This window comes from Mchenga conophoros, linkage group LG5 (assembly GCF_057382185.1).
Source record: "Mchenga conophoros isolate Kocher_MC1m ecotype Shallow Benthic linkage group LG5, M_conophoros_male_GT1.1, whole genome shotgun sequence".
Taxonomy (NCBI): Eukaryota; Metazoa; Chordata; class Actinopteri; order Cichliformes; family Cichlidae; genus Mchenga; species Mchenga conophoros.
The window spans coordinates 15,848,329-15,874,884 of NC_140530.1; the positions used below are offsets into that span (position 1 = coordinate 15,848,329).

At 41.2% G+C, this 26,556-nt stretch overlaps 1 protein-coding gene across 2 annotated transcripts; it reads left to right on the plus strand.

Annotated features, from left to right (window-relative positions):
- Positions 1–461: 461 nt before the first annotated feature.
- mapk14b (mitogen-activated protein kinase 14b) lies at positions 462–25,874 on the plus strand. Of its 2 annotated transcripts, none has more exons than XM_085273586.1 (12): positions 462–918; positions 6,372–6,501; positions 13,985–14,043; positions 14,914–15,025; positions 16,655–16,684; positions 17,038–17,085; positions 17,214–17,328; positions 18,159–18,230; positions 20,615–20,694; positions 21,813–21,891; positions 23,518–23,691; positions 23,772–25,874. In XM_085273586.1, the coding sequence occupies exons 1-12, from the start codon at positions 800–802 to the stop codon at positions 23,837–23,839; spliced, it is 1,086 nt and encodes a 361-aa protein (XP_085129712.1). In that variant the 5' UTR covers positions 462–799; the 3' UTR covers positions 23,840–25,874. The 2 variants fall into 2 exon arrangements, with proteins under 2 accessions (XP_085129712.1, XP_085129713.1); XM_085273587.1 differs by lacking the exon at positions 20,615–20,694 and adding an exon at positions 21,204–21,283.
- The last annotated feature ends 682 nt before the right edge of the window (positions 25,875–26,556 follow it).

The window sequence follows — 26,556 nt, forward strand, 5'->3', positions numbered from 1 at the left end:
CTATAATTAAGTAATGGTCTGGCATTAATACCACATTAATAAAGTATTATTAAAGTACCACAGTGTAAATGAGCTATGTAGCAGGGAAACGGTACTACTCAGCTAAAGATGTCCCCTGTGAGTGTTATATTGCTCATGTATATTATCAGATATTCCTATTGTTTTTAACTTGAAGCAGGATCTCTCTCAGATCTCTCTCAGATGGTTAAAACGGAGCTCATTTGCTCATCTGATAACTATTTTCATACTTGTATGTTCCACTGCCTGACGTAAACATTTAAAGAGGAGAAACGTGTCGCAATTAACATAACGGGAGGGGGAGATTCCCGCTCCTGTACACGGTGGGGATGGGATATCCCCTAGTTTCCCAATAGCGGCCAAATTCTCGCGAGATATATTTATCGCTACGTGAGCGCGCACTGGCTGACGTAGGAGCGAAGAGACGTACGCGTACACGTTTCCGCGCGCCCAGCAAAGCGGGGACAGGGCGAAAAATCCAGCGAAAGCCAGACTGAGCTTCCTGACCCCAAAGAGCTTCGTAGGGGAAGTTATCAGACGGCCCTCCCGGCGTGCACGGAGAAGTGGGATTTTACCTGCGCAACTGCACCGAAATTTGCACGACAAGGCGGCTGGAGTTTTTTGTTTTGGGTTTTCTTTGCTTTGTTCGGGGTCGGCTCCGTGTAGAGTTTTATTGCAGAGCAGCATCACTACCGCACGTCGTGCCGCACAGGGAGGAGAGGAGAGGGCAGAAGTTTCCGCTGGCTTGTTTTGTCACTGCGGGGCTGGTGAATCCGCAGGAATGTCGCAGAAGGAGAGACCCACGTTTTACCGACAGGAGCTCAACAAAACCGTGTGGGAAGTCCCGGAGCGCTACCAGAACTTATCTCCTGTCGGTTCCGGTGCTTACGGATCCGTGTGGTAAGTTGTTGTTGCACAGCAGAAGCGAGCGAGAGAGCTAGTGCACACACACAGCGCGATTGCACAACGACCAAACGACTTCCCACCAACCACAGTGGCCCGGGAGAGCTATCTGTCGCCGGGCTGCTTAACCAGCCTGCGCAGGGTGTCCGTGGAAGACACGGGGATATAACTTGTGTCCTTTGTTTACGTCCTAATACTCGGGCCGCGGTAGCTCAGCCGTGCACACTCCACACAGTAGCTCGCATTTTTTCGGCGGGTGGGGATTGTTTGTGATTTGTGCACGTTTTTTTCTGACTTTGTTGCTTTACTTTCTCGTGTCGCCTGAACAGCCTGGTGTAACTTGTAGCGTACGGTAAGCACAGTGATGGCCCCAGGGCGAAGTTTAACTGCTGCTTTGAAAAAAACAAATCTTTTATCAACAGAAGGCTACATGTGCGACATGTCTATGCTTGCATCATCTGGTTTAGGAAAAAAAGGTGGTGGTGGGGGGTTCTTCCTTATCAGATCACATCTGTAACAATTACACAGTTTAAGGGTTAACCAGGACGTCACGAAGCACGCGTTTTCCACTTGAAATAATTGCCGTGTTGCTGTATGTGCCGCCTGGCACTTTACACATCCGCACATTGCATATATTATGCATTTCTAGTTGGGTGCAGCCTGCAGAGTACCAGAACGTCACGTGGTTTTCGGAAAGTAGGCCCCCCTCATGCACAGTGAGCGCTTTCTACAGGAGCCCATCCGACGACGTCGATGACTCTAGAATGATGTCATCCTTTCGCCCGCTGTGGTACACGCATGACTCACGGTCCCGAGGTTAGGTAGTGGCATCAGCCCTGACGCCTTCTAGTCAGTACAAAGTCATGGACAGCAGCGGGTCGTAATTACAACTTTACAACTCATTTTGGCCGCACTTTCATCTCTTCAGCTGTTGACTGTAAAGGTTGTTTTTTTTGTGCAGTTTTTAGTGGTGGATGGTGGATGACCTCATTTTGTCCTTAAGACAATAACTGGGTTTGGAAGCACCAGTGACAAAGCCAAATGCAAGGCATATGTTCATAGATGACCATTGAATGAGGCTTATTCTTGTTACGAATTTAAAATGCACCACTTCCAAGGCAAAATGTGAGCACTGCCATAAGCAGCTAGTTTTTGAAAATTCCTGTGGGGTTTTTTTTTTTTTGTTTTTTTGCTTTTTTTCTGTAAGGAGCTGTCAGCTTTTCTTGTGGAAAACCTTTTGCGTAATGCAACTTCCCAAAAACAAAAAAGAATAAAAAAATCTGCAACTAGAGTGGTCCAGAGAGCAGTGTGCCTCTAAAGCCCTTCAGATGGTATCTGGAAAAATATAAATAACCTCATAGCTCCTCCACCAACATGTCACGGCTGTTGGTTAGCTGGGCACATGCTCCCAGGCACTCAGCGGGCCAAGTCTTTGTTGTCTCCACCATAATGTTGCTTGAGTTCTCCACTCAGTAAAACAGCCACAGGCATTAACTGTGTGGATTTTTCATTTGAATTGCCTGATCAACTTTGCACTCGCATACACCAAAGATAATAACACTACTGATATCTACTTATATCTTGGCTGTACTATTTTTTGAATGACAGACTTGAATGGATAGCCAGGGCTGGTGTGGAGTAATAGCTGCTGGCTGGGATTTCAATGTGTCCTTGCACTTTTATTTGTAGGCTTCCCAGCTAAGGGTGTGTGTAGGTACTTTAACACAGGGCAGAAATATTCTTAGCCATAGATAAAAAGAAAAGACAGCCCAGTAAAGAGCACGCTGCTCAGTATCACAAAGCTTTTTAATTTTTTTACATATGTATGTTGTAATGTCAGTGTTGTGCAAAGACATACTCTCAGATCCGCAGATTCCCGTTTTCATGGGCACTCTTTCAAAGCATGCTGAGATTAACACTCGTTATTGACAGGCCTAAACTGTTTTTGGCAAATTTGCAACCTAAAGTTTACTCGGCACAGCTCCAGCTGATAATGCAGGGTAAACTCTGGCTCTGCTTACACACATTTCTTATTCATGAAGTTGAAATTCGACCTAAATGATTCTGTTTATATTTATTAAGCTGCAAGTTACAGCTTCAGAACTTCTTTACCTGGAATGATGGCTTTATGTGCTCCTGTTTTTTTTGTTTTGTTTGTTTGTATGGTTTTTTTTTTTACATTGTCAGACAGCATTTAGTGTTTCATATTTTGCTGATGAAGAAAGAATTGCACAAGGCTCCTTGGGTTGTCACGTCAGAGAAAAATGCAATGATTTTTCAGCTTGTGCCCAAAAGCAGCAATTTTGTGACTTTGGTTTTAGCAGCTGGTCATGTGAGGTCTATGACCAAATGCATCAGTGATGTTAGAAAAGTAAACCCCCTCATTTTGGTATAAAGTTATGGATTAGAGTTTGAATCCCTAAAACACAAATACGACTTTTTGCAGTTTTTGTTTTTTTTCCCTCCGACAGCTTTAGCAAGCAAAATCATGGTCTGAATGTCCTGTTGTGCCAAATCTCTGTAGGTAACACTTGCTAGTCAATTTCTTTAGATTTTAAAAACATACTTAAGTTTTCCAACTTCTAAAATTACTTTGATTTGTGAGTGTGACTAGGTGATAGAGTAGACATAGGTGAGTCGACCTCATCTGTAGGTCTGTTAACTGAGCAGGTTTGTGTTAATAATGCCATTGATAAATCAATTAAACGATGATGATTGCTATTATTAGCTGGAATATGGCTCTAATGAGATTATTTCAAAGATCAAGTAAACACGATAAGCATGGTGTAACGTCACCAGATCATTAAGTCACCCCACTTTCCATATTTATTATATCATTTAATGTCTAACATTGATGTTTGAGTGGCCCAGAGGAAATTAAGTCTTATCGCAAGCACTGCTGTGCCTTATGTCATTGTGTGCGCATATTAAAATACTTCCTGCACCACAATGCACTCATCATGAACTGATGATTCGTCCCCAGCTACAGGAAAGCTTGATGATGACGATGATGATTGGGAGTGTGGCGTTGACTGCGTTGCTGCTCTGAAATTCAGAATCAATCATCAGAACTCACTCTGCTTCTCACCTATTGTTTTACTGGCTTTTCAGGACACGGTGTCCTGCATGACTCTGTCGTCTTACGGTTGCTTCCTTTCGTGACTGTGTACTGAGGATTATGATGCATTGTTGTTCCTAACAAACATACAGGTTAGATGAGGTTCTTTTTTGTTTTGCAGAAAGAGGTGTTACTACCATTTCTCGTTTGACCTGCGCTAAGGTGAAGTATGTGGCTCAAAGTGTTAATGCAACACAGAGAGTAAAAATTGTAATGTGTTCTGTTGCTATAATTCTGAGTTTAATCCGTGTCAATTATTTCACCAATAATGAACAGATCATACGTTATGGCTCGTTACTTAAAATGATACTGCGTGTGGTAAGATTTGGCAGTGCCGATCACGTTGATGGCGTACACGAACCCCGTCATGCTCTGATATGAAATCCAATGTATACATGTTTGTGCTCAGATAAAGAGTGCACAAATGCAGCGTTCCAGCTTTCTCGATGCACGTGCACGTCTTACGATTATAAGACAGTTACTACAGACATCTCGACGACTCATCTACAGCACATATTTGCCTGTTTGCTCACTCTGGCCTTCTGTTAGTCAGCGTGCTGCTTCTCTACTTCCCTGTGAAGCTGTTGCTCCTTTTTTAGTCTACGCTTTATGGCCATTTCTTATGGCAGTTCCATTTACTGCTGACTAATTGGATAGTGTATGCTTAGACCCATCTTGTTTGCCCTACAAATTAGCAGCAGTTTGAGTGCGTGTGCCTTTGTTTTGCCATTTAGGATTGGTACACTGTTTACTGACTATGGGTTTTCCCTCACTGCTGACACATTAAAGTTGTTCTGCAAGCCTCTGACATGGAGCACATTGGGTGTGGGAGATTATCTCAGCTTTACTGGAAAAAACACAGTGCTTATCTTAATGTTCTTATTATGGATGTGTTGCACTCTGGGTCATAGCTTTGTCACTCACACAGAATCAGTTTTAACACTTCTCCTGTGCGTGGCGTTGCACTCTCAGCCATAGGTGTGTGCAGTTAATTTTAAAAGGTCGACAGTTTGAGCAAAGCATTTCAAGAGAAACTGACTCCCATATCCTTTTAAACTGAAAGGCAACAGAAAAACTGGCCCGCTAGTCTAGTTCTGGTGGTTTCCTTGTGTCACTCCATGCAGTTCCTGCTTTTTGTTTTAGTTGGTCTGCGGTGTAAAAATAACAACAAGAACAACAACGAACACACATATGGGAGCACAGATTTAAAGATGTTGCAATCATCTATGCACGATGTACCGTATCTGACTGACCTGGAAGGAATGTGGTTAATTGTAAGTAGGTTGCCTTCCCTCACAGATAAAGGAAATACAGCAATGTCAAGCTTCTCTTTCACATTGTCTGTCTAATAATCTTAAGAGTCAACCAGTGCTCAACTATTTGTTATTGTAAATAAGTAAAACACGTTCATTTCACTCATCTTTTTCGTGTCTATGCTTTTTGGCGTCTACATTAACCATTACCAGAATTGAAGAAAAATAAAGATCTGTGACATCTCCATCACATTTACCAGGCAGTTGCTAATTTTGAGTTTGCTCGAGTTAAATGAGATATCCAGCACATTGAACCGTTTTGAATTAATCAGCTGTTGAATGTTGACAGTTGTGTAGACAAAAGAGGAAATTGAGGCCACACACTTAATTATAAGACCTTTTTCTTTTGTGTTTTTTTTGTGTGTGTTTTGTTCCTGTTACATAAAATGATCTGTTTTGCTGTCTTCCTGTGATAAAAATACTACTAATAATGTTTTGACAGATTGGGCCTTCAAAAAGACGTCAGCCGTGCTTTTCTTGAATGGGAACCAATTCTCCAAATAGAGCTGCAATAACAGACTTTCAGTGGTCAGTCACAAGTGGTTGTGGACATCTTGTGCAAAGTCAGACAGTCAGCTGGGTTACATTAATGTTAGAACACTCTGTAGCATGTAAACAACAGTTTACAGCAGCTCTATAATAGATGAATGTTTTACTCTATCTGGAGACTGCTGATCATCAACCAGCATGTTGTGCAGTTAATTGTTTTTCAGTAATTAGCTGCTGTATTTTCACACTCCTGTGTCATTGCCCACCATGCTGCTGATATTTGAGAACAGGTTCAATCATGTTCCCTATTCAACTTTAGACTGTAGAGTGTAATAAGAACTGAAACCAAGCGCTCGGTGTTATGTAAGTATTTGCTTTGTTTACTGCGTTAGACACCTACGCAGTCTAATGAAGAATCTCATTGTCAGTTTGAGAAATGTTTGGGTTTTTTATGTGACAGCTGTTGGTAGCGATGCATTTTCTTTTTTCTGTTAAGAGCCCACCCGTTTCACACGTTACCTTTCTTTCAGCTCGGCGTTTGATGTGAAGACGAACCTGAAGGTAGCAGTGAAGAAGTTGTCCAGACCTTTCCAGTCCATCATCCATGCAAAGAGGACCTACAGAGAGCTGCGACTGCTCAAACACATGAAGCATGAAAATGTAAGTCACCTACAACTGGGGAAACATCACCTCCACCTCTCAGCAAGCGGCAGTGATTGCTCGCCTCTTTTTCAGTATTTACACAACATTTATTGTGCATTTAACGTCTAAAGGAATTGTGGCATGCAAGTGGACATGGAAAAGCACACGAGGTTTACAAAAGGATCAGTCGCTTTCGTGACTTCTGACCATATCTTTGAGTTGGTGGATGTAACAAGCCTGATGGATTGATCAGGCTGGATTGATGGCGCTTGAGGGGTTAACTTGCTGAAAAATGACGATGAAAGAGTTGAAAAAACATGTAGCTCGTGCAGGAATTCAAAAAAGGAAAGCATGTAAAGACACATCTATAACATAGTGATAAGGTGATAAGTCTATGTGGTAGGATATTTCTGCTAGCGTCTGCATTGTTTTGACTTTGAGCCACCTACAAAGAAAGGATAGGTACTCTCAGTTTAACATCACAGCATCTGCATGTCAACTACCTGGAACTGACTAAAAAACAAGAGTTTAACTGTCATGTTTAAACCCCAGTGTTAGTCCTTCTGGTATTTTCGTGTGTCAGCATGAGCAGGCACGGGTACACTGTCCTCAGGCATTAACTGTGTATGCTAACAGGACATCACAACGGAGGTTTTCCCCTGCTAGCGTCTAACGCCTATTGCTTGATGTTGCTTGGTGAGGTATGAGTCACCAAACGGGTTTACATCTGCAGCCCCATCACCTACTGTGGTGTCTTTTTTTTAATCTTATTTTGTAGCTGCAACTTTAAAAAGAAATCTTGCTAAGTATCTCAACTTTTTTGCCTTTGGTGTGAGTTTCCCGCCTATAATCACTGCTTTGGTGTGTGTGTGTGTGTGTGTGTGTGTGTGTGTGTAGATACTGCACATGCAGACACTTGCCCGCATACAAAACGCAAACATTGTTCCTGGTTTCTGTGCTGTTGCTTCATCCGGGGTTACGCTTTTGACCAGAGAGACAGGATCTTTATGTGTTTTGAAATGTGAGCAATTATTTCTCAAGCTGGCGTGCAGATGAAGGCTTTTTGAGTCCTGTGTGGAAACAAATCCACCTGGTGAATGTTGTATATGAGTTTAAATATTTCTAGAAAAGAGGGAAGTGTACAGTGTGAGAAGAGGTAGAAATATTTAGATTGCCACAATATATGCAAGTGGACTTTATGAGATATCATCTGCCAGCAGCACCTGTGAAGTGATAATTTTCAGAAGGAAAAAAAAGAAACTTTAGCTGTAAGAAGCATGGAAAGTCTTAAAGGGGAAAACCCCCTAACAACAGTACAACAAACCTCACAGTTAAATGAAAGCCCATCTTGTAAAGTTACGGTTTAATGTAATATTAGCTGTATTCTGCACTGTTTAGTTAGCTTTAAGAACTCATTGCAGGCGCTCACAGAATTCATACAATAAGTGTTGCGCAACTCTAGAAGCTATCACAACACACGTAGGGTAGTCTTTCTAATAAATGACAGCTATGAAGTCATTAAATGGAAGATCTGATTTGGGATTGTTGCTACTCAGAGTGTGCCTGTTTGCTCTGATTAGAAGCTGCTGTGCAGAAGTTATTCAAATCTTATGGAAATGTGAGAAAGAAGCGCACCTTTTAGCTTGCCTTACATGTATTTAGATGAAAGGCCACCTGGAAGAAATGTACACAAGAACACGCCAGATCACCGTAAAAAAAAATCCAGGTCTCCTTATGTTGTGAAAAAAGTTTAATATGAAACGTCATCGCCCATGCCAGAACTTGCTGTGGTTCAGTCCGAGCGCACTTGGCTCAGCATTCACACATTACTGTATTTTTTTAAAATTCTTTCTTAGATCCTGTTTTTTGCACAAGCCCTGATTTCACTTCTGTTACAACTCGAGCAGTTTTGGAATTAGTGTTGCGCTGTGCGCTGGCACTGTGGGGAAAAACACACCAGTGCATTTGAAAAACAGGTTTTACGTGGAATACGGATTATGAAGGATTATACAGAGTCTGTGCCTGTATTGCTGTGTTGAAGGCAAGACGGTAACGTCGCGTAGAAATGTCATTCTGATAAAGAATCTCACTTATCTCGGCGTGAACATGCTGCTGCCAGGTTTTTTGTTGTACTAACAGGAAGAAGAAAAAAAACATCAAGTTGCGGTGGTTTTCTGTTCATAAATCCTCTGTGCTTTAATACATATCTGTGGCTTACATAGGGAGGGATTCTGTGTTTTGCTCATGCTGTTGCCAGGAGACTCCCCGAGTTTTGAGTTTGGAAAGCCTGAGTGGACCAATCGGCTGTTTGTTGTGGCCGTGGCCCACCAATCAGCTGCAGATTTAGGTCTTGTGTGGGTGGGCCGCTCCAGTATTTTTACAATACCTATCTACCTCAGTTCCCCTGACTCCAGGGGGTGGGGGTAGCACTCAGGGCTGCTCTCTGCCAGTATGTCTGCATGCATGTGTATATGCATGCCTGAAGTGTGTGTACAATACACGTACTGCTGAAAGACACATAAATAAGAAGACTTTCTGTTTTTTCTTTCTTTAGTTTATTTTGATGCACCGTGAAGCTGCAGATATTCAACTGTAGTGATTGTATGCATCCATATTTAGTCACTTTCACACATTACGTTGTTTTTTTTTCATACAATCACAAACTTATTGTGCAAGAGACTGTGGAAAGGGGAGAAGGACCCTGCAAATACAGTGTATTCTAGGTTAAAGACTCCAGAACACACCCCATCTCTAAAAGCTTTTGTATTGCTAGAGGAAAAAAAGGAATAATGCATCCAGCATTTATAAGCCATTATAAATAACTTTGCATTGTTGGAACCAGCATAACCGGTTGCATGCAACTTTAACTACCTGAAAGGTGCCTGTGCTGTCAGCTTGGTGGATTATCCTAAATAATGCATCAACCAAATAATGTTCACTACTTCCTTTGAAGAGACGAGGTAACTTAAGCACAGCACCTAGTGCTAACACTAAATTGAACATAAATCAGCAACAAATTCTTTGCTTATTATTGTTGTTTTTTTGTTTTTTAATTATTATTATTGCTATACTGTGCAATATGCATTGTTTCCTATTAGGGTTTGGAATTGATAAGAATTTAGCGATTTGATTTCTTATCGATTCTCAATGGTTTCACTTTGAGACCATCTCTAAGCAGCATATCAAAGACATTACATTCATGCAAATGAATTACATGGATCTTAGAGGTATTTCCCCTCTTTGTTCTGATCGGTGTTGCGTCATTCGTCAAAAAAAGTAAAGTAAAAAAAAGCTTTTACACATATCACACAGAAGACTTTTATTAAAAGTAATGCAGTACGTTAATTACACCCAGGAGAAAGACATTCGTTATACTACTCATTACGTTACTTTCATTTTACTCTGTAAAATGAACTGAAACACACTGATACATAATTATAATTTAACAGTATAAACCTGCAGGCTAGCTATTCTAATGAGGACACGTGATCTTTCCCTTTAGTATTTAGTAGGGGTGCAACGATATTCGTATCGATATTGAACCGTTCGATACAGTGCTTTCGGTTCGGTATGCATATGTATCGAACAATACAAAAATTTATTTTATCAATTTTCCTTCTGACGATGCTGTCTGTGTTGAGCGCTCAGTGAATCTGCGTTCGACTACTCCGCCTAGGCTCGACAGTGCAGCCTAGGCGGAGTAGTCGAACGCAGATTCACTGAGCGCTCAACACAGACAGCATCATCAGAAGGAAGAGCGCAGGGCAAGCTAGCGAGACAGAAGTTAAGCTCTCCTTACAACATGGACCTCCCGCACCCTCATTCAGATCTGGCGTTTGGAATTATTTTGGTTTTCATGTGACGTATGACCCTGAAGGTAAGCGAGTCATGCACTAAAGTAAAACAGTATGTTGGATGTGCCATGCAATGCTCAATTACATGGGTGGGAGCTAGTGTGTTAGCGCAGTTAGCTCGTTAACGTGTTGGCCGTCCAGCCCCATGCACAGGGCGATCGGCGGTAGCTCGTTAACGGAGATTTGCCGTGTTGTGGCGTTAAGGTCATTTCAACGAGATTAACCTGAAAGCACTAGTGGGAACTAGAGATGGCACGATACCACTTTTTTATGTCCGATACCGATATCATAAATTTGGATATCTGCCGATACCGATATGAATCCGATATAGTGTTTTTTAATCAACAAAACTGTTTTTTAAATATCTTGCTGCATTTTGTATAAGTTCATACTCAAGTTTAAAACAACAACTACACTAAAGCTATTCTGTTATACCTGTATACAAAAAAAAATATTTCATAGTTCAGCAATACTGATCAATCTAATAAACTTAAACCTACACCATCCTCCCTATTCTGGTATTTTAAAGAGTACTTAGCATAAATATTAAGCAACCTAACTAATAGGGTTCCAACTCCCAGCAACAACAAAAATAAATAAATAAAAAATAGGGAACCACCCCTCACGCTCCACCTCATGATGCTTAATCAACGTAATCAACCTTAATTTGATGCAGTGTGAAAAAAAATGCACAGAAATCAATTATTTTTCAAGAAATATTAAATAGATTCAACATCTTTCTTCAACAAAATTGCAGACTGCACAGATGGTACCTTCCCAAAGGAAAAAGTACTATAGCTTACTAGGGTATATATTAGACTTAATAGTTACTATATACAGTAATTGACTTCTATTCATTTTACATCAAATTGAAACTTTGGGTGTCAGATAATTATTTATTAAAAGCTAGACATTTTAAATGAGAATAAGAAAGAAAAGTATGTCTTTGTGCCCCCTTTTCCCTGTTAATGCCCTATCGGCCCCCCTGGCTAAACTTTGCTAGATCCGCCCCTGCACAGTTACCAGCGTCAGCTACGTAGAAAAAGATCCTCGAGTAGAAAGTAATAATAAATAAATTCTAACAACAGCTTATCAAGCTTAAACGTGCTGCTGTTGTTCAGCCGCTGGTTTCCTCTTTCTGGTGCAAAGTGGGCCAAAAGCAAACAAGAGAAAAGCCGATCAGCTGATCGTTAAGCAGTTTCATGATTGAAGTAGCAGCAAGAAGAGGCAGTCGCTCCATATATCGTTTGTTAAGCTTAACGCAGGAATGCTTTACAAACATTCAGAGATGGACTTACACACTTGCTTTACTTCTCTCGGGATAACTTTGTCAGAGATGAAATGCCGGGTTGCTAGCGAAGCTCCAAATGCTATCCAGACCACCGACAGGTCCTGCATGCCACAGCCGCTCTATCACGTGATGCATACTGCTCCGACGTGCTAACTTTCTGAGGTGAGTTACGGCGTGTTGCAAGTTTTGTGAGGTGCTTTCGTGATATTTAATGGATCGGATTACATTTTTTATTTTTCTCCGATATCCGATCCAGTAATTTAGGTCAGTATCGGACCGATACGTAATATCGGATCGGTCCATCTCTAGTGGGAACACAACGAATATGACTGCACATTTACCCCGACATCATCCTAGTGCAAAGACAAGTGGAAGCAGAAAAAAAACAAGCAAGCATGCTACTAACTTTAGCCGAGTCATTTAGACAGCTGTTAGCACATGATTCTCCTTATATGTTTAATATGCTGCTGAGAATATAGCCCAGAAGAAGCGGATAGTATAGCTTTTATTTTGGAAAGAGACATTTCTCTGTAATAAACTCTCTTTTTCCAAAGATGAGTGATTCCTCAATCAGATACAGGGCTCGCAATATCGCTAGCCCCACGTCCCGGGGCTAGCGATCTTTTCAGTCGGGCTACCAAAATCTATCTCTGCCCTGCCCGTCGGGCTATTGTAGGAAGAAAAAAAATATATGTCAATGCTTTTGCATTCTTTCAGAAATGTAGCTGGGTAATTATGTCATTGGCATCGGTGAGCCACTGTCAATATGTGACATATTGAAGTCGCGTTTGAATTTGCGCTTGTTTTTTTGCTTTCACTTTGCAATGACAGCACTGATCTGTGAGTGATGATAATTTGTGCACCAATTCCTCTGACATCGTCTTATTAATTGTTAGCTTACTATGCAAACATGACAAGTGAAATCTCCCGCAGCAAGCTTAAACATGTGAGAGGTTGATCGCGCAGAGAATCGCTGAGCTTATGTGAGTGCGTGTGTAAAAGCAGCAGGATTTATATTTGACTACGATGACCTTCACAGACAGATATATATTTTAGTTCTGCTGAGCCAAATAAGACAGGTCAGGGTGAAGAAGTGACAGCCAAAGAAAAGCTTACCACAAAACTGAGAAGTTATGACAAATCAGACTATAAGGCAAAAAGAAAGTGCAGCTTTATGGTTTCATGGACAAAAGAATTTCTGTGGCTGCGATATGACGAGCTAAATAACCAGGGCTGCACATAAGTGGTCCGCAGGTGCGCATTCGCTGTCAAAATAAAAAACACGCACAAGGGTTAGGGTTAAATTTAAAAACTGTACTTTTGAGTTAAAATATATATTTATAATTTTAATAAATGACAAATTAAAAAGGCATGAACATTTTTTTTTGTATCGAAAAAATATCGAACCGTGACACCAAAGTATCGAACCGAACCGTGAATTTTGTGTATCGTTGCACCCCTAGTATTTAGGTATGAACACAAAGATGAAAACCAGCACAAAGAGACTTTAAAGCGATTCTACTTTAGAAACACAAACAGGTAGAAAAGGAAGCTGCTGTCTGGCTGCTCATTGGTTTGTTACCTGTTGATTTCAGCATCGGCTTCACCGCAAGTGACGGCTCACTTTATCACGGTGCTGGCCGGGTGTCAACATTTACTCAGCTTTAAAATCACTCTGGGTTCTTGGCTAGCTTAGCGTTAGCATTATGTCTGTGTAGGTGCTTGCGAAGAGCCAAAGCTTTGTTAGCAGTATAATGCAGTTGTTTATGCCCTGGAGCAGTCTCCACTTTCCCAACGCGCTCTTATCCTTTTGTGCAATAAAAATAAAAGTAATGTCCATGTCCAAACTGTAGACAACGCCACAATTTTCCTCCACACAAATCAGCTGATCATAGTGAGAGTGCAAGAACCGATATGCAGGCAGACACACAATTCCAAGGATCTTGACTACTTGGAACCGGTTCTCTACAAGAACCGTTCTCAATTTCCATCCCTATTTGCAATCCACATTGCACTGGACCCCTATGGCCCCTCCAGTAGTCTGTGGCCTTATGTGGCCTATTTACGGAGAGCACAGCCAAGGCCCTGTGCCAGGCCCTACCTCCTCTTGGCCAGTCTCCTGGCTGGGACCCCAGTTACCGTGATCAGCTGGGATAACATGATCTGTTATTTTGTTTTTTTGTCAGGCAAAATGGCGTTGACAGCCTAGGTGCTGAGATCACTACAGTGCTTAAACCTCTCTTATAATAAGATGGTGATTCAGGGTGGGGTGTTTGCTTATTTAACTAAATTAAACTTCACCCACCAACCAGTTGCTAACTGTCTCTAACCTCTGACCTCTCGGTTTTTCCTTCAGGTGATCGGCCTTTTAGATGTTTTCTCACCAGCGACAAGCTTAGAGGAATTTAACGATGTGTAAGTCACTCTTTCTTTCTTTTTTGCTCTCTGCTTTTCTCCTTCTCACTCGTTCAGTTTGTTTATTTTCTTGCTTACTGTCTCAGCGTCTATAAGCTTCACTTTTTACACAATGAAAGCGTTCGTGCCAGCAGATAATCGCAAGATTACCTCGATAGCCAAAACTAGTTAGAGATGCACGAGGATTCTTAACATCATGAGAGAGCAGCATGTGGCGAGTGGTACCAAGGTGAATGTAGGGTGAACACGTGCTCCTAAGGAACATCACAGCTAGTCTCCATGGTAACAGCCATCTGGCAGTGTATGTGTGCAGAATAGTCAATCAGCGTCCTTGAATTCTCTGCATGGTGTAACGTCATCAGCATGTTGCACATTTGTGGAAATGTGAGATGAACCTCAACGCGATCTCATACACGAGGTGAAGTTTAGCCAAAGACGTGGTGCTTATCTTTTCACGTGACCATTAACGAACACCTCGTTCTTTGACAACGACCTTGGACTAGTGCTGTGTGATTAAAGAGGTCATATATATATACTACAATCACTGCTGGCCTCCTTCAAGTGGTTTACTTTCTGTTTAAATATTTTGCTGTTGAGAAAAAAAAGTGTTGTTTTTTTTTCTGTTGTGTTGTTTTTCTGTTATCATCACTTTAATCTTGCCAACTTTTAAGTTGCCACATTTAGAAATAATTCTTACAGAAAATGATGAATGATTTTTTATCAAAAACACCGTTAGCTGCACTTTACACAGACCTGCTAATCTGCAAAAATTAAATCTTTAAAGTTTAAACTAAATAAAGCTGCAGCAGAAATCAAAGAGAGACTTTCCTGAATTATAAGATTACATCTGATTGGCTGTTTGATTTGCAGGTACTTGGTGACACACCTAATGGGTGCAGACCTCAACAACATCGTGAAGTGTCAGAAGCTCACGGATGACCACGTCCAGTTCCTCATATACCAGATCCTCAGAGGCTTAAAGGTCAGCGAGGCCCTCATTTTCAACTCAAAACTGGCTGCTCCTAAAAGTTGACTTGCATTCAATCTGTGCAAAAGCGGTGCCTTGTGGAACCAGGCAAAGCTAGCTCACTAGACCACAGATGCATCTGCATTGTTCTGCGTTTAGACCAGCTGAATTCTAGTTGGAAGCGACGTTTCTGTGCCACTCTTGTGACTATTTTTTGTTTTTGTTTTGTTTTTTTAAATTTTCTGCAAACAGTGGCAACTGAAAGTGAATGGATAAAATTCAACAGTTCCTCTTTTGCAGATTGTTGCAATGCAGGAAAGAGCAAATGCTGCTCAGTTGAGTCTTAACACAGACTGTAAAAAGTTAACTGGATACAGCTACAGCTAGTAGTATTTGTAATGTGAGCAAACCATGTATGATTACAGCCTATTACACACTTGATTTTGTTGTTCCATGAAAGTGTTATCTTTGTCAATCACCTGTTTACGCCACTTGTTGAGAGCAAGCAGATATGTCAGAGTTGCTGTGATTGTGTTTCTTGTAGTTACATTTCAGAGGAGAGAACGGTTTTGAAACTTTGGCTTATATTTGTGGATCTAGACAAAGCATATGATAGGGTGCTAAGAGAGGAACTGTGGTACTGCATGAGGAAGTCATGATGGTGCACAACATGTATGAGGACAGTGGTGAGGTGTGCAGTACGAGTGACAGAAGTGTTCAAGATGGGGATCAGGGATCTGCTTCGTGTTTGCAGTGGTGATGGGTAGAATGGCAGATGAGGTGTGCAGCAGGGGTGTCCGCTGACTGTGATGTTTGCAGATGATAGTGTAGTCTGTAGTAAACATGGAGAGGTGGAGGTATGCTCTGGAGAAGAGGCATGAAACTCAGTAGAAATAAGACAGGATACATGTGTGTGTCAGTGAGGGAGAGACAGGTGTAATAGTGAAGATGTGTAGAGGCAGTAGAGTTAGTGAAGGTGGACAGATTCAAAAACCTGGGGCCAACAATCTAATGCAACAGACAGTGCACAAGAGAGGAGAAGAAGAGAGTGCAGGCAGGGTGGAGTGGGCGGAGACGTGTGTCATGGGTCATCTGTGACAGAAGGATAGCAGCAAGAGTGAAAGGGATGGTAAGACCTGCTGTACAGTTTTTAGACGGTTGCACTGACGAAAAGACGAGAGGCCGAGCTGAAGATGTTACAATTTTAACTGAGAGTGACCAGGATGGAGATAATGACCATATCACAAGGACAGTTTCAAGTTGAGCAGTTTGGAGACAAAGCTAGACAGGCAAGGCTAAGATGGTCTGAGCATTTGCAGAGGAGGTAAAGTGGATACACTGGGCGAAGAATGCTGAATATGGACCTCAGAGAAAATTTATGGACAGAAGAGGAGGCTGAGGCAGATGATTGGCTACGAAGGAAGATGTTAGTGGTATTTCTGAATGATTACTATTTAAAGAAATGTACACTAGTTATGTTGATGTTCTGCTCGTTTTATCGCTTGGGAGTTCAGCTGGTGTACATTTAAAATACCATAAGCTAATACACACTAATGTAAGTGAGGTGTTTTTTGTGACTGCATGCTTTCCATATGGATGGATGCATTAGCATTTAAATATTTTTATGTTCTTTCCCCCCTACAGTACATCCACTCTGCAGATATCATCCACAGAGTAAGTGATGGCCTCACTGAATGTGTCAGTGTCTGCAAAGAAAAACAGTCCAGTGCTGGTTAAACTGAACAGAACCATTAATGGCACTTTAGCTTTTCTGGATGGTGTTTTATTAAATCTATACACTAGAGCTTGAAGTAATCAGATTAACACGACAATAAAATAAAAATTTGGTTTGGAATGTTTTACGTTTCTGATTGTGGATTAAAAATATAATTGAAGGAATGAGTGCAAAAACAAAAAACATACACAAATGTTTGCAATATGATGACATGTGTAGCAATACCAGCAGGATGTCTCCCTGTTGTTTCTAAATTCTCATCTGGACTCTTTTTTTCCCCCTCTCTCCTCAGGATTTGAAGCCCAGTAATCTGGCTGTGAATGAAGACTGTGAGCTTAAGGTGAGGAGACTGATTGTTTCAGATCCAAGCTTCACCATATGCGATATAACTTGCTGTCGAGCTAAAGGTGCTCAGTCATGTCTCATTTGGTTGTCTTTATGTCGCCTATGCATTGTTGTATCACTCAGATCCTGGACTTTGGTTTGGCACGGCACACGGATGATGAAATGACAGGATACGTAGCCACACGGTGGTACCGCGCCCCGGAGATCATGCTCAACTGGATGCACTACAACATGACCGGTACGCACACTGACATTCAATCATGTTTTGAGTGCAGTTTCATAAAAGTGTGTTGAAATAGCTTTTTGGACATCTGTTACAAGTCAAGAGTCATGCGTTTACAATGATGTGGGGGGTTATGTGTGCAGTGATCATACAAGGATACTAAGTTTTTTCTTCTCTATAAATAAGGAGACAACTTTAGAGAAACTAGGACAGCTTTTCAAGCTTTTCAATTTTCTTGTTTATTCAACATGATGTTTAGAGGCCTTTTCATCAGCCTAAATCATCCACAACAGACGTTTGCCTTGTTGAGTGCCATTTAGTTCTGCTTCACACTTTCTTTACAAAGCATTAAGTGTTGGTGTAAATGGGCAAATAAACGAATGTGGACTTAAACTGTGCAAGCTGTTTAGCTGTGCTTTTGAGCTGTGCCTTCCCCAGCAGCTTTGAAACGTTTGGTTTGTGAAAAAAAATTGAATTTGTTGAAATTCTCTTCCTATTTAACAGTGAGAGTTATTGAATTAAACGTTGCCCATGTAACACAACGTAATGCAGCGCAGTTCGTTCACAGTTTGACAAATTGTCAGGATGCTGTCACAAAACTGCAGTCTCAGCTCTCATCAGGAAGCAGCGTTTAAATCTGAAAAGAACAAGGCAGACTTCATTGAATTCACCGCAAGTAGTGAAGATTACAGGATGATACCATTACATCGTTGCATTTGCATATGCATGTGCAGCATGCACGTACAGCTGTGTTGTTCTGCATTATGCTGAAAAGCTTGGATTTGTGTCATATCTAAAGGATTTGTTGAGATGCATGTTTGAAATGATTTCTTTTTATTTAATAGTGGATATCTGGTCGGTGGGCTGCATCATGGCTGAACTACTTACAGGACGGACACTCTTCCCTGGCACAGACCGTATCCTTCCACCTCTGCTGCTAAAATAAATGTCAGATTGTAGCCAGCCTGCAGGTCTGTGTTAGATTAGGAGGAGGTACTGGTTGAGTTCAATCTGCTTATATGCACACGGTTTACAAATATGTATTAGACTAGTTATATAAGAATTGTTGTCCAGTGCACTCACTGCCAGGCTCTCACAGAATCTATTGCTGCAGCACTGTTGCAAGCACAGACAAAAGCACCATTTTACCTAGTTGGGCTGACTTAAAAGCATTGCTGAGTATTGAATTCAGTGAGCTACATGCCAGAATAGCCAGGAAAGTGTGCGTGTGTGTGCATGATATGCACACACACACTCTCATATGGAGTTAATAGTGCCCTGTGGTCTATGACTCAGTGCTGCCCACTTTTATCTCCACTGCTTTTCCACGATACTTTTTACACTACCTTCCTGTTTCCCTCCCACAAAACCCTTACACACAGCAGAGCTGTCATGTGATTTGATATAAAAACATACCGGAAAACCCTGTAAATTAGCGCGCGCACACACACACACACACACACACACACACACACACACACACCTTTAAATATAGAAGGTAGCATACGCCACCAAGTTGGTGGTTTTGTTAAAGATCAAAATCTGTTTCATAACGTGTTCATAATTCCTGCTCTAACTAATCAATCAGGCGATCTACACCTTCTTCGCTGCATGCCTTGCAGGGGTATGTGTGCTTGAATGTGTCGAAACTGCTTTGTGATGTAGTGGAGCTACCAACCCACAGTGCTTGTTTGAATATACAGCAAGCAGTCTTTCTGGTCTGTCTCCTTTTACTTGTCTGAATGGAAGCTGATCTCTGCACATGAGTAGAATGAGAGGGATTGTGGATACAATGCATCTCATTAGCCTTTGTACAGTGTAAGTACAGGTGCACTCCCATAGCACCGGGATTAAAAATGTTAAATAGTAGACATACTACAACTGTATGTGGTTCATATTTTGGGTACTAGGTAGTAGTGTGTCAACAGTAGCATGAGCAAATCACTTCAAACTGCTCGTTAGATGTGATTTAGAGAATTCTTGTCATGCTTTCTGGTGACATTTTTGCAGAGTGGAGACGCAGTAGTTAGTTCATTTATTTTTGTTGATGGATCAAATGATTATCTGAAACTTTGTGGACAATTATTTTATAGTTTCAGCTTGTCTGCACTAAGAATTATAAACACTATTCCAGATTCTCAATTTTTTGTAGATTCAATAGTCTGTGATGGTTTTATCACTGTTCATAAGATTTACACGGTGAGTTATAATCACTAGTTGCACACCTAATTTTATGCATATTCATCTATCCATTTTCTACCGCCTGTCTGGGTTCGGGTCATGAGGTCAGCAGTCTGAGCGGAGATACCGGAACTACCCTTACCGCAGCCATTTCTTCCAGCTCATCTGGGGGGGGATACGAAGTCACAGGGTATGCCTAGGAAGGATTCAGGAGGCATCAGATGTGCAAATCACCAAACTGCCTCCTTTCGATGTGAAGGAGCAGCGTCTCTACTCCGAGCCTCTTAAATGGCCCCGCTCCTCACCCTGTCTCTAAGGGCGAGCCAGCCACCCTTTGGTTAATCAATAAAACAACAGTTTATCTTTTATTATGAGCCTTCTCTTCACAACAGGTCGATGCATCCGTATCACTAGAGACACTGCCCCAGTCCGTATGTCAATCTCACCCTCCAGTCTTCCCTCAATCGTGAGCAAGATCCCCAAGATACTTGAGCTCCTCCACCTAGAGTAGTATCTCATCCCTGACCCAGCAGACAGATGAGAAACAAAAACAAGGACTTCTTTAGACACTAACAAGAATTCAGGTAGAAAACAACAGGAATTACATTTATGAAAGAGCATGCCCAGAATAAAAGCAGCTTTTGAAAATGTCCATGTTCAACCTCCTTGAGTCTGAGGGATGAAAATTCCAGCCAGACTTTCTGTTTTGTTTGTGATGGGTGAAGTAGAAGTTTTGCTTTTCCTTTTCACCACAGCAGGCACAGAAACTACAGCACTGTAGCCTGTTAGCTCCACCAATGTCACCTCCAACTCTGATTGCTTCTGGTCTTTCATTTATAATTTGCTTTGATATTTTCTATTGCATCTACATTGAGTCATTTTTAAGTACTTTAATACTTCACACAGTCACAGTAAGTGATATAGTCATAGTCAACTCATCTGTGAATATTTATGCATCAGTGTGACGTTGTATGATTTTTAGTTGGTGCTTGATAACTTTTATTTTGAATAAGTGGACCTTTATCAGTTACAGGCTACAGCATCGACAGTTGTACCTCTCACCCCTCTGTCCCCGTTACGTCCTCCATCCTTTCTGTTTTCCTTCATGTGAGTGTGGTAGATATTGATCAGTTGAAGCTTATAATGATGCTCGTCGGAACGCCAGGGCCTGAGCTCTTGATGAAAATCTCTTCAGAGTCTGTGAGTGCCATCCCATCCAGTTTTGTTTTATTTATTTGTTTTTTCCTTTTCTTTTGCATTGCCCATCCTCCCTGTTGCCTTTGTGTTGCCCTGGCTCTTTATTTTACGACCTGGTGTCAATGCTACTACCTCTTAACTGCACCTGTTTTGCTCTTAACACTCTGCTTTTATCCCATTTGAGCACAGTGCTTTGATTTCTGCTTCTTTCCAGCATGTACTATGACTTTTTTCAGAGCCACGCTGATAACTTTTATGTGACAGTAAAAACGTTAGTGCCAAACTGGACCACAGTGTTCGTGATTATCTGAATATAGGTTGCAGACAATGAAGGTTTTCTTTATATTAAAGTTTAGAAACTGTCTTCCTTTCTTTCACATCCTCCTCATCCTCACCCCGTGTGTGTTCCCACCCCAGTCCCTATCCTTTCTATACATCCACCTTCCTAACTACACCTGCTCTTTGATGTGCTGACCTCCATGTTATGATACCCCTTGACTCAGAAGGTTTAGATATAAACCAGCTGCAGCAGATAATGCGCCTGACAGGGACGCCCCCAGCCTCCCTAATAAGCAGGATGCCCAGTCACGAGGTGAGACAAGTTCCCTTCGTCTTCCCACATGCCCCGTCTCTTCCCCACAGCTGGAATCAGGGCCATGCTGCAGTCATCCATCAGCTGATAGCTACATTACTGTTTAGAGATAAATGCAGCTAGACTTGATGTTTAAAATATATCCTACCAGTTCCTTTCTGCATACTGTCCTCTGCTCTCACGCCACACATTCCCTTTTTCCTCTTTGACTTGTCATGCTTTTCACAGCAAGGCTTATGAGAGTGCTCTGCCAGTGCAGCCAGCGTGTTCTGATCATCTATCCTATTTGACTATGAAAATAATACCACAGTGTTTATGTAATGCATGTGATTTGGGTGTTAGTTAAAATGCTTGGAACATGGCTTAATGGGAGGATGTACAGTTTGTCTTGCAACAGGCAAATTCAGTTTAGTATTGTAGTTCTATTGAAATATTGCACGTTTTTTGCAGTTTAAAAGCTGCCTTATTACTTGGAAATCTTCTGCAGTTTGCTTTTACAGTACACTTCTTTGTTTCTGTTTTCTCACAGGCGAGGAACTATATCAACTCACTTCCCCAGATGCCAAAGAGAAACTTTGCTGACGTGTTTATTGGTGCCAACCCTCTTGGTAAGTTCCTCTTTCAGAATGACACCATTGGGTTAGGCTGCTATTGGCTCACTGGCTCCCTCTAGTGGTGGTAGTTATAATAATGGGGGAGCGGTTTCATCTGTTTTGGCAAGATTTTTTTTTTTATCACAGTGGGGGTTTTTTTAGCTTTAGCTAGTGCAAAAGGAAAAACAATTAGCACTGGCATGAAATAACAGTGTCTCATTTGCTTTGCTTTACATGAAGCATTTGTGCTTGCATGTGTAGTTACTGCACAAAGACCAGCTCCACGCCAGGAAAAACCCTGATTGCTATGCATGTTAAATCAATCAAGTTAAAAAAAAAACACACAGAATGGATACAGGTGACAGCCGAGTTGGATTAGTGAAGGGTGCTTTCTCATGTGCATCTCGTACCACATCAGGAAATTATTTCACGTAACCAATGTCAAGTTATGTAACGTGAACAAGCTACATTAACTTTTGTCACCTCGAGTCATAAAGAGCTCTTCAGCAGATAATCTAGGGGATGTCATTGTAGGATTATTCCGTCACTGACTTGATGCATTTTACAGCACACAGTATTTGTATAAATGCTTTAGATAAAATGCTTTTAGACTGGGGATGTTCCTGGTGACTGATTTTCTAGTCGACTAAACGAGGGAAAAAAATTAGACTAACCAACTACTCTTAAACTAAGAGACTCTGTTATCAAGTTTTGGAAACTGTTTAATGTGAAAAACTCTGCAAAGCTGCATTATGAATGACGCACGCAGATAAAAAATTCATGACAACCACTTAAAAAAAACAAAGTCCTCCAGCTTGTCCGGGGAAAAATTGATGCATTTCCAGGCCGTATTATCTCCACTGGGTCCCGGGTCTCCTCTGGGTCTCCTCTGGGCCTCCTCTCGGTAGAACATGCCCAGTCGGAACCCTTTACCCAGGGGTCGACATCATGAATGACTGAACTCCTCACCCTATCAAAAGCCCATCCACCCATCAGGGAAAACTTATTTCCCCCGTTTGTATGCATGATGTCACTTTTTCTCCTTTAAAAGAACTAACAGTAAAAGCGTTAACCCCCAAAATCGGGCCCAGATTAATAGATTTATGGTGTTTCTCAGCAACCGTGCTCCATCTGGTGGAAGACGGCTGCATAACATTAGGACAAAAGACTTTATTGGCATTGGGTATCAATTAAAATGTAAAACAATTGGATTAAACGACCCGTACATCTGGTACCGACTAGTGACAATGACAACAATCAGTTGTCACTGTCACACTCAGTTTCTTCAAAGTCTTCACTGCATACAGTCATGTGAAAAAGAAGGTTTTCACAAGACTTTGTGCAGTGCTGTGAAAAACTAACCACACCGATGATTCAGTAGTTTATAGAAGCTCTCCTAAGGTCCCAGCACAGCATTTTAATGGAGCTGGGATCACTGGAATCAAAGTGTTTAGTATAGGCTGACCTTTTTTCTTACACAAACAGAAGCTGATGCCATTATTTGAAAGGCTGCCGATAGTTAATATGAGCATCGACTGCTGTCACAGTACATATATTGACAGAAAAGTTAGCATTCTGGACCTTTTTGCTCTGACCTGTAGTTTTTCTCATACTCACCTTTGTCTCCTTTCTTTCTTTTAGCGGTGGATTTGCTGGAGAAAATGTTGGTGCTTGATACAGACAAGCGGATCACAGCATCTGAGGCTCTGGCCCACCCTTACTTTGCCCAGTATCACGATCCAGATGACGAGCCTGAAGCAGAGCCTTACGACCAGAGCTTTGAAAGCCGTGAGCTGGAAATTGAGGAATGGAAAGGTGAGTTGTTAGAAACCAAATAGATTTTAAAGGTTATTTATTCTGTATGTTGGAAAGTAATTTCAATTATCTGTTCTCAGCCTTAACCTACGACGAGGTCATCAGCTTCGTGCCACCATCTTTCGACGAAGACGACATGGAATCTTGAGGAGGAAGCGGCTCTCTTCCACGATTTGTTTTCCAAGAAACACTCTCTAAAGACTATCGGTCTCATGTGACTATCCGCCACTTTCCTCATACACGCGCACAGCGATGACATTCAAGTGCCTGCCGTCATTCATATGTGGGGGGGACGTTGCTCTATCAGGGAAACGAAAACAAAAAACTTGACATCGTGTTCATACCGTCCCCTGCTCTGCTGTTTTGTTTTTCTTAACATGAATCCCACCGTGCTGAGGTAGACTTTAACTCTCCTTATGCATTAGTAATTTTTTTATCTCAGACATATATTCTTTATATTCTGTCCCTTATTCTACATACACAGCAAAAAATAAATAAAAAAGAAAACATTACATGTCAGTATCTCCAGGCAAATTGTAATAACGGAACATGTATTATGTATTTTATTAAAAAAAAATATGGCTGAAAATAATGCTGTAGGACAACAATTCTGGAAAGTTTTAAACCATGCTGAGTGTGAAGTGTATCTTTTGGCACATTTTAAATTCTGTTATTTCTACGAGTACATAGAACTATGTAGATACTACAGAAACAGTATTTGTACATAAATCGTTCTGGGAAAAACGGCTACCACACGTGTAGTACTGAGGCTCGTCAGCCGCCCACATTGACAGTTTGTTCTAGAATGGCATATAAACCGATACTGTGTGTAATTTATTTAGAATATGTATAGGATACGCCAAAATATGTAAAATATTCAGCCCAGTATGGAAAATTCAAGGCTTCATATTTCTTAATGATTGAGTTTTACACATGGCAACCCCCCCTCCCAAGGAGAGCATTTCCCACGTGTTCATTTTCATCTATTACTTTAGTAAGCTTCTTCCGTCTTCTCGCACATGTGTTGTTTCACATGAATGTTTCAGCGAACAGCCACCAATCTTTGCAGTTTCACCACAGCATGTTAAAGCCAGAGTTTTTGGCTTACTAGTTTATTCAAATTTTAATGTTTTTCCATCACAACGTCAGCTGACAATGTAATTTAATCATATTGCATTTATGAAACAGTACTATTAATGTTTATGGAATGTTTGGAGCGCCAGTTTGCGCCGTATATTTATGATCTTTTCTTATATTGTTTGTATATTGATGTAAAAGAGAATATTATTTGTCAGAATTTAAGGTTGTTTGTATTATTTATGGAGAGCTTATTGTATTAGTATCCAAATGTGTCATCGATAATTTCATAGATCACTTGAGCCACAGTGGCTACAGCTTTCATATCAAGAGCCGACAATGTTATCAAGAGATCGTTTGGAATCAGTTTGATACATTCTGCTCAGTTTGCTAAATTACCGTTGCTGAGGTTGTGTTTACAGCGCGCCTTGATTCACGGCCCAACAAATTATCACAATTTTTAAAAAAAGAAACCCAAAACATATCCTTTAATGGTGGCATATTTGTCACCATTTATTGACTAACAAACCACTAAACTATTTCTTTAGTGTGAAGACTTTTATGACAAAATGCTTCCAATGTGAAGCGTTTGAAAAGTCAGACACGCAAGCTGTATCCACAGTTGCTCTGCCTTTGGCACCCAAACAATATCAGACATCAGTCATGTTTGATTTCAGCCGCTTGTTTTAAATGTAGTGATTTTTCTAATGTGTTATTTTACTCTTTGTGTGCTAAATCAAGATTTCATGTTATTCTGTGATTCTGTAATGATTGTTTTATAAGCAGCACCAGAAGCCTGTTAGAGTAATTTAGAGGAGGGGGGGGTGTCACATGTATGCAGGAAAGTGCATATGTTTACTCACTGGATGCTGAAGGGCAATGCCGAAGCCTCATATTTTATCATTTTTAAACAACTGCATTGATTTAGATAGGATATTTATTTTGTCCATATCCCGATGTCATTAGTAAATTTGGTTACACTTCGTCTGCCTGAAATATGTTTTTCTGGGTTTTTTTGTTTTTTTTTTTGACCACATGTATCAAGATAGCAGGCCATGCCACCTGTAAATACCACCATTAGAAAATAAAGCCTACTATTTTTCAAAGCTGTAACAGAATTCATTCATTGGGTGAGCTTTTGCCTTGCCTTTTTTTCCTTTTTAAGCATGTCACCATTGGATGGCAGCATAGCACAAGTAGAGCAGAGCTTGTCTGTCATCTGGTGTGTGACGGGTTGAAAGCCTGCTGGGCTTTTCAGAGAGACTCCAAGATTCCAGTGCACTTCAGACTCAGCAACACTCTCTCAGAAAAAATCTGCTTTATCTTAAAGATAAAACGCCTAAACACAAACAAAGCCACATAGATTAGGCTGTGCATGTGAGGAGTAATCTGACTTTTGCCCTCCAAACAGCCACTCCACAGATACACGGCACAACAATGACAGAGACGTTTTAACAGAACCAGGATCGGCTGCACATCTGCATTTAAGGTTAAAGGATGCCAGTGTTCACAGTTAGCTGTGCTTTGCTCATTTGACAACTCACACAATCGATAGTCCAAGACCCCTATGATGTAGATGCTGAAAGAAGTAGCAGGATGACTTCTGAAGTGCAGGGCTCTCCACTCCGATGCAGATGAATGCTGCAAAACTGATCACAGTTCTTCACAGTTCAAAGGGATAATGAGCCGAAACAACTTGCAAAAGGAACCTAAGACCTTTTCAAGGCTGATTGTGATATTCTTCAATGGCCAAGTCAGTTACCTGGTCTCAACCAAACGGAGCATGAA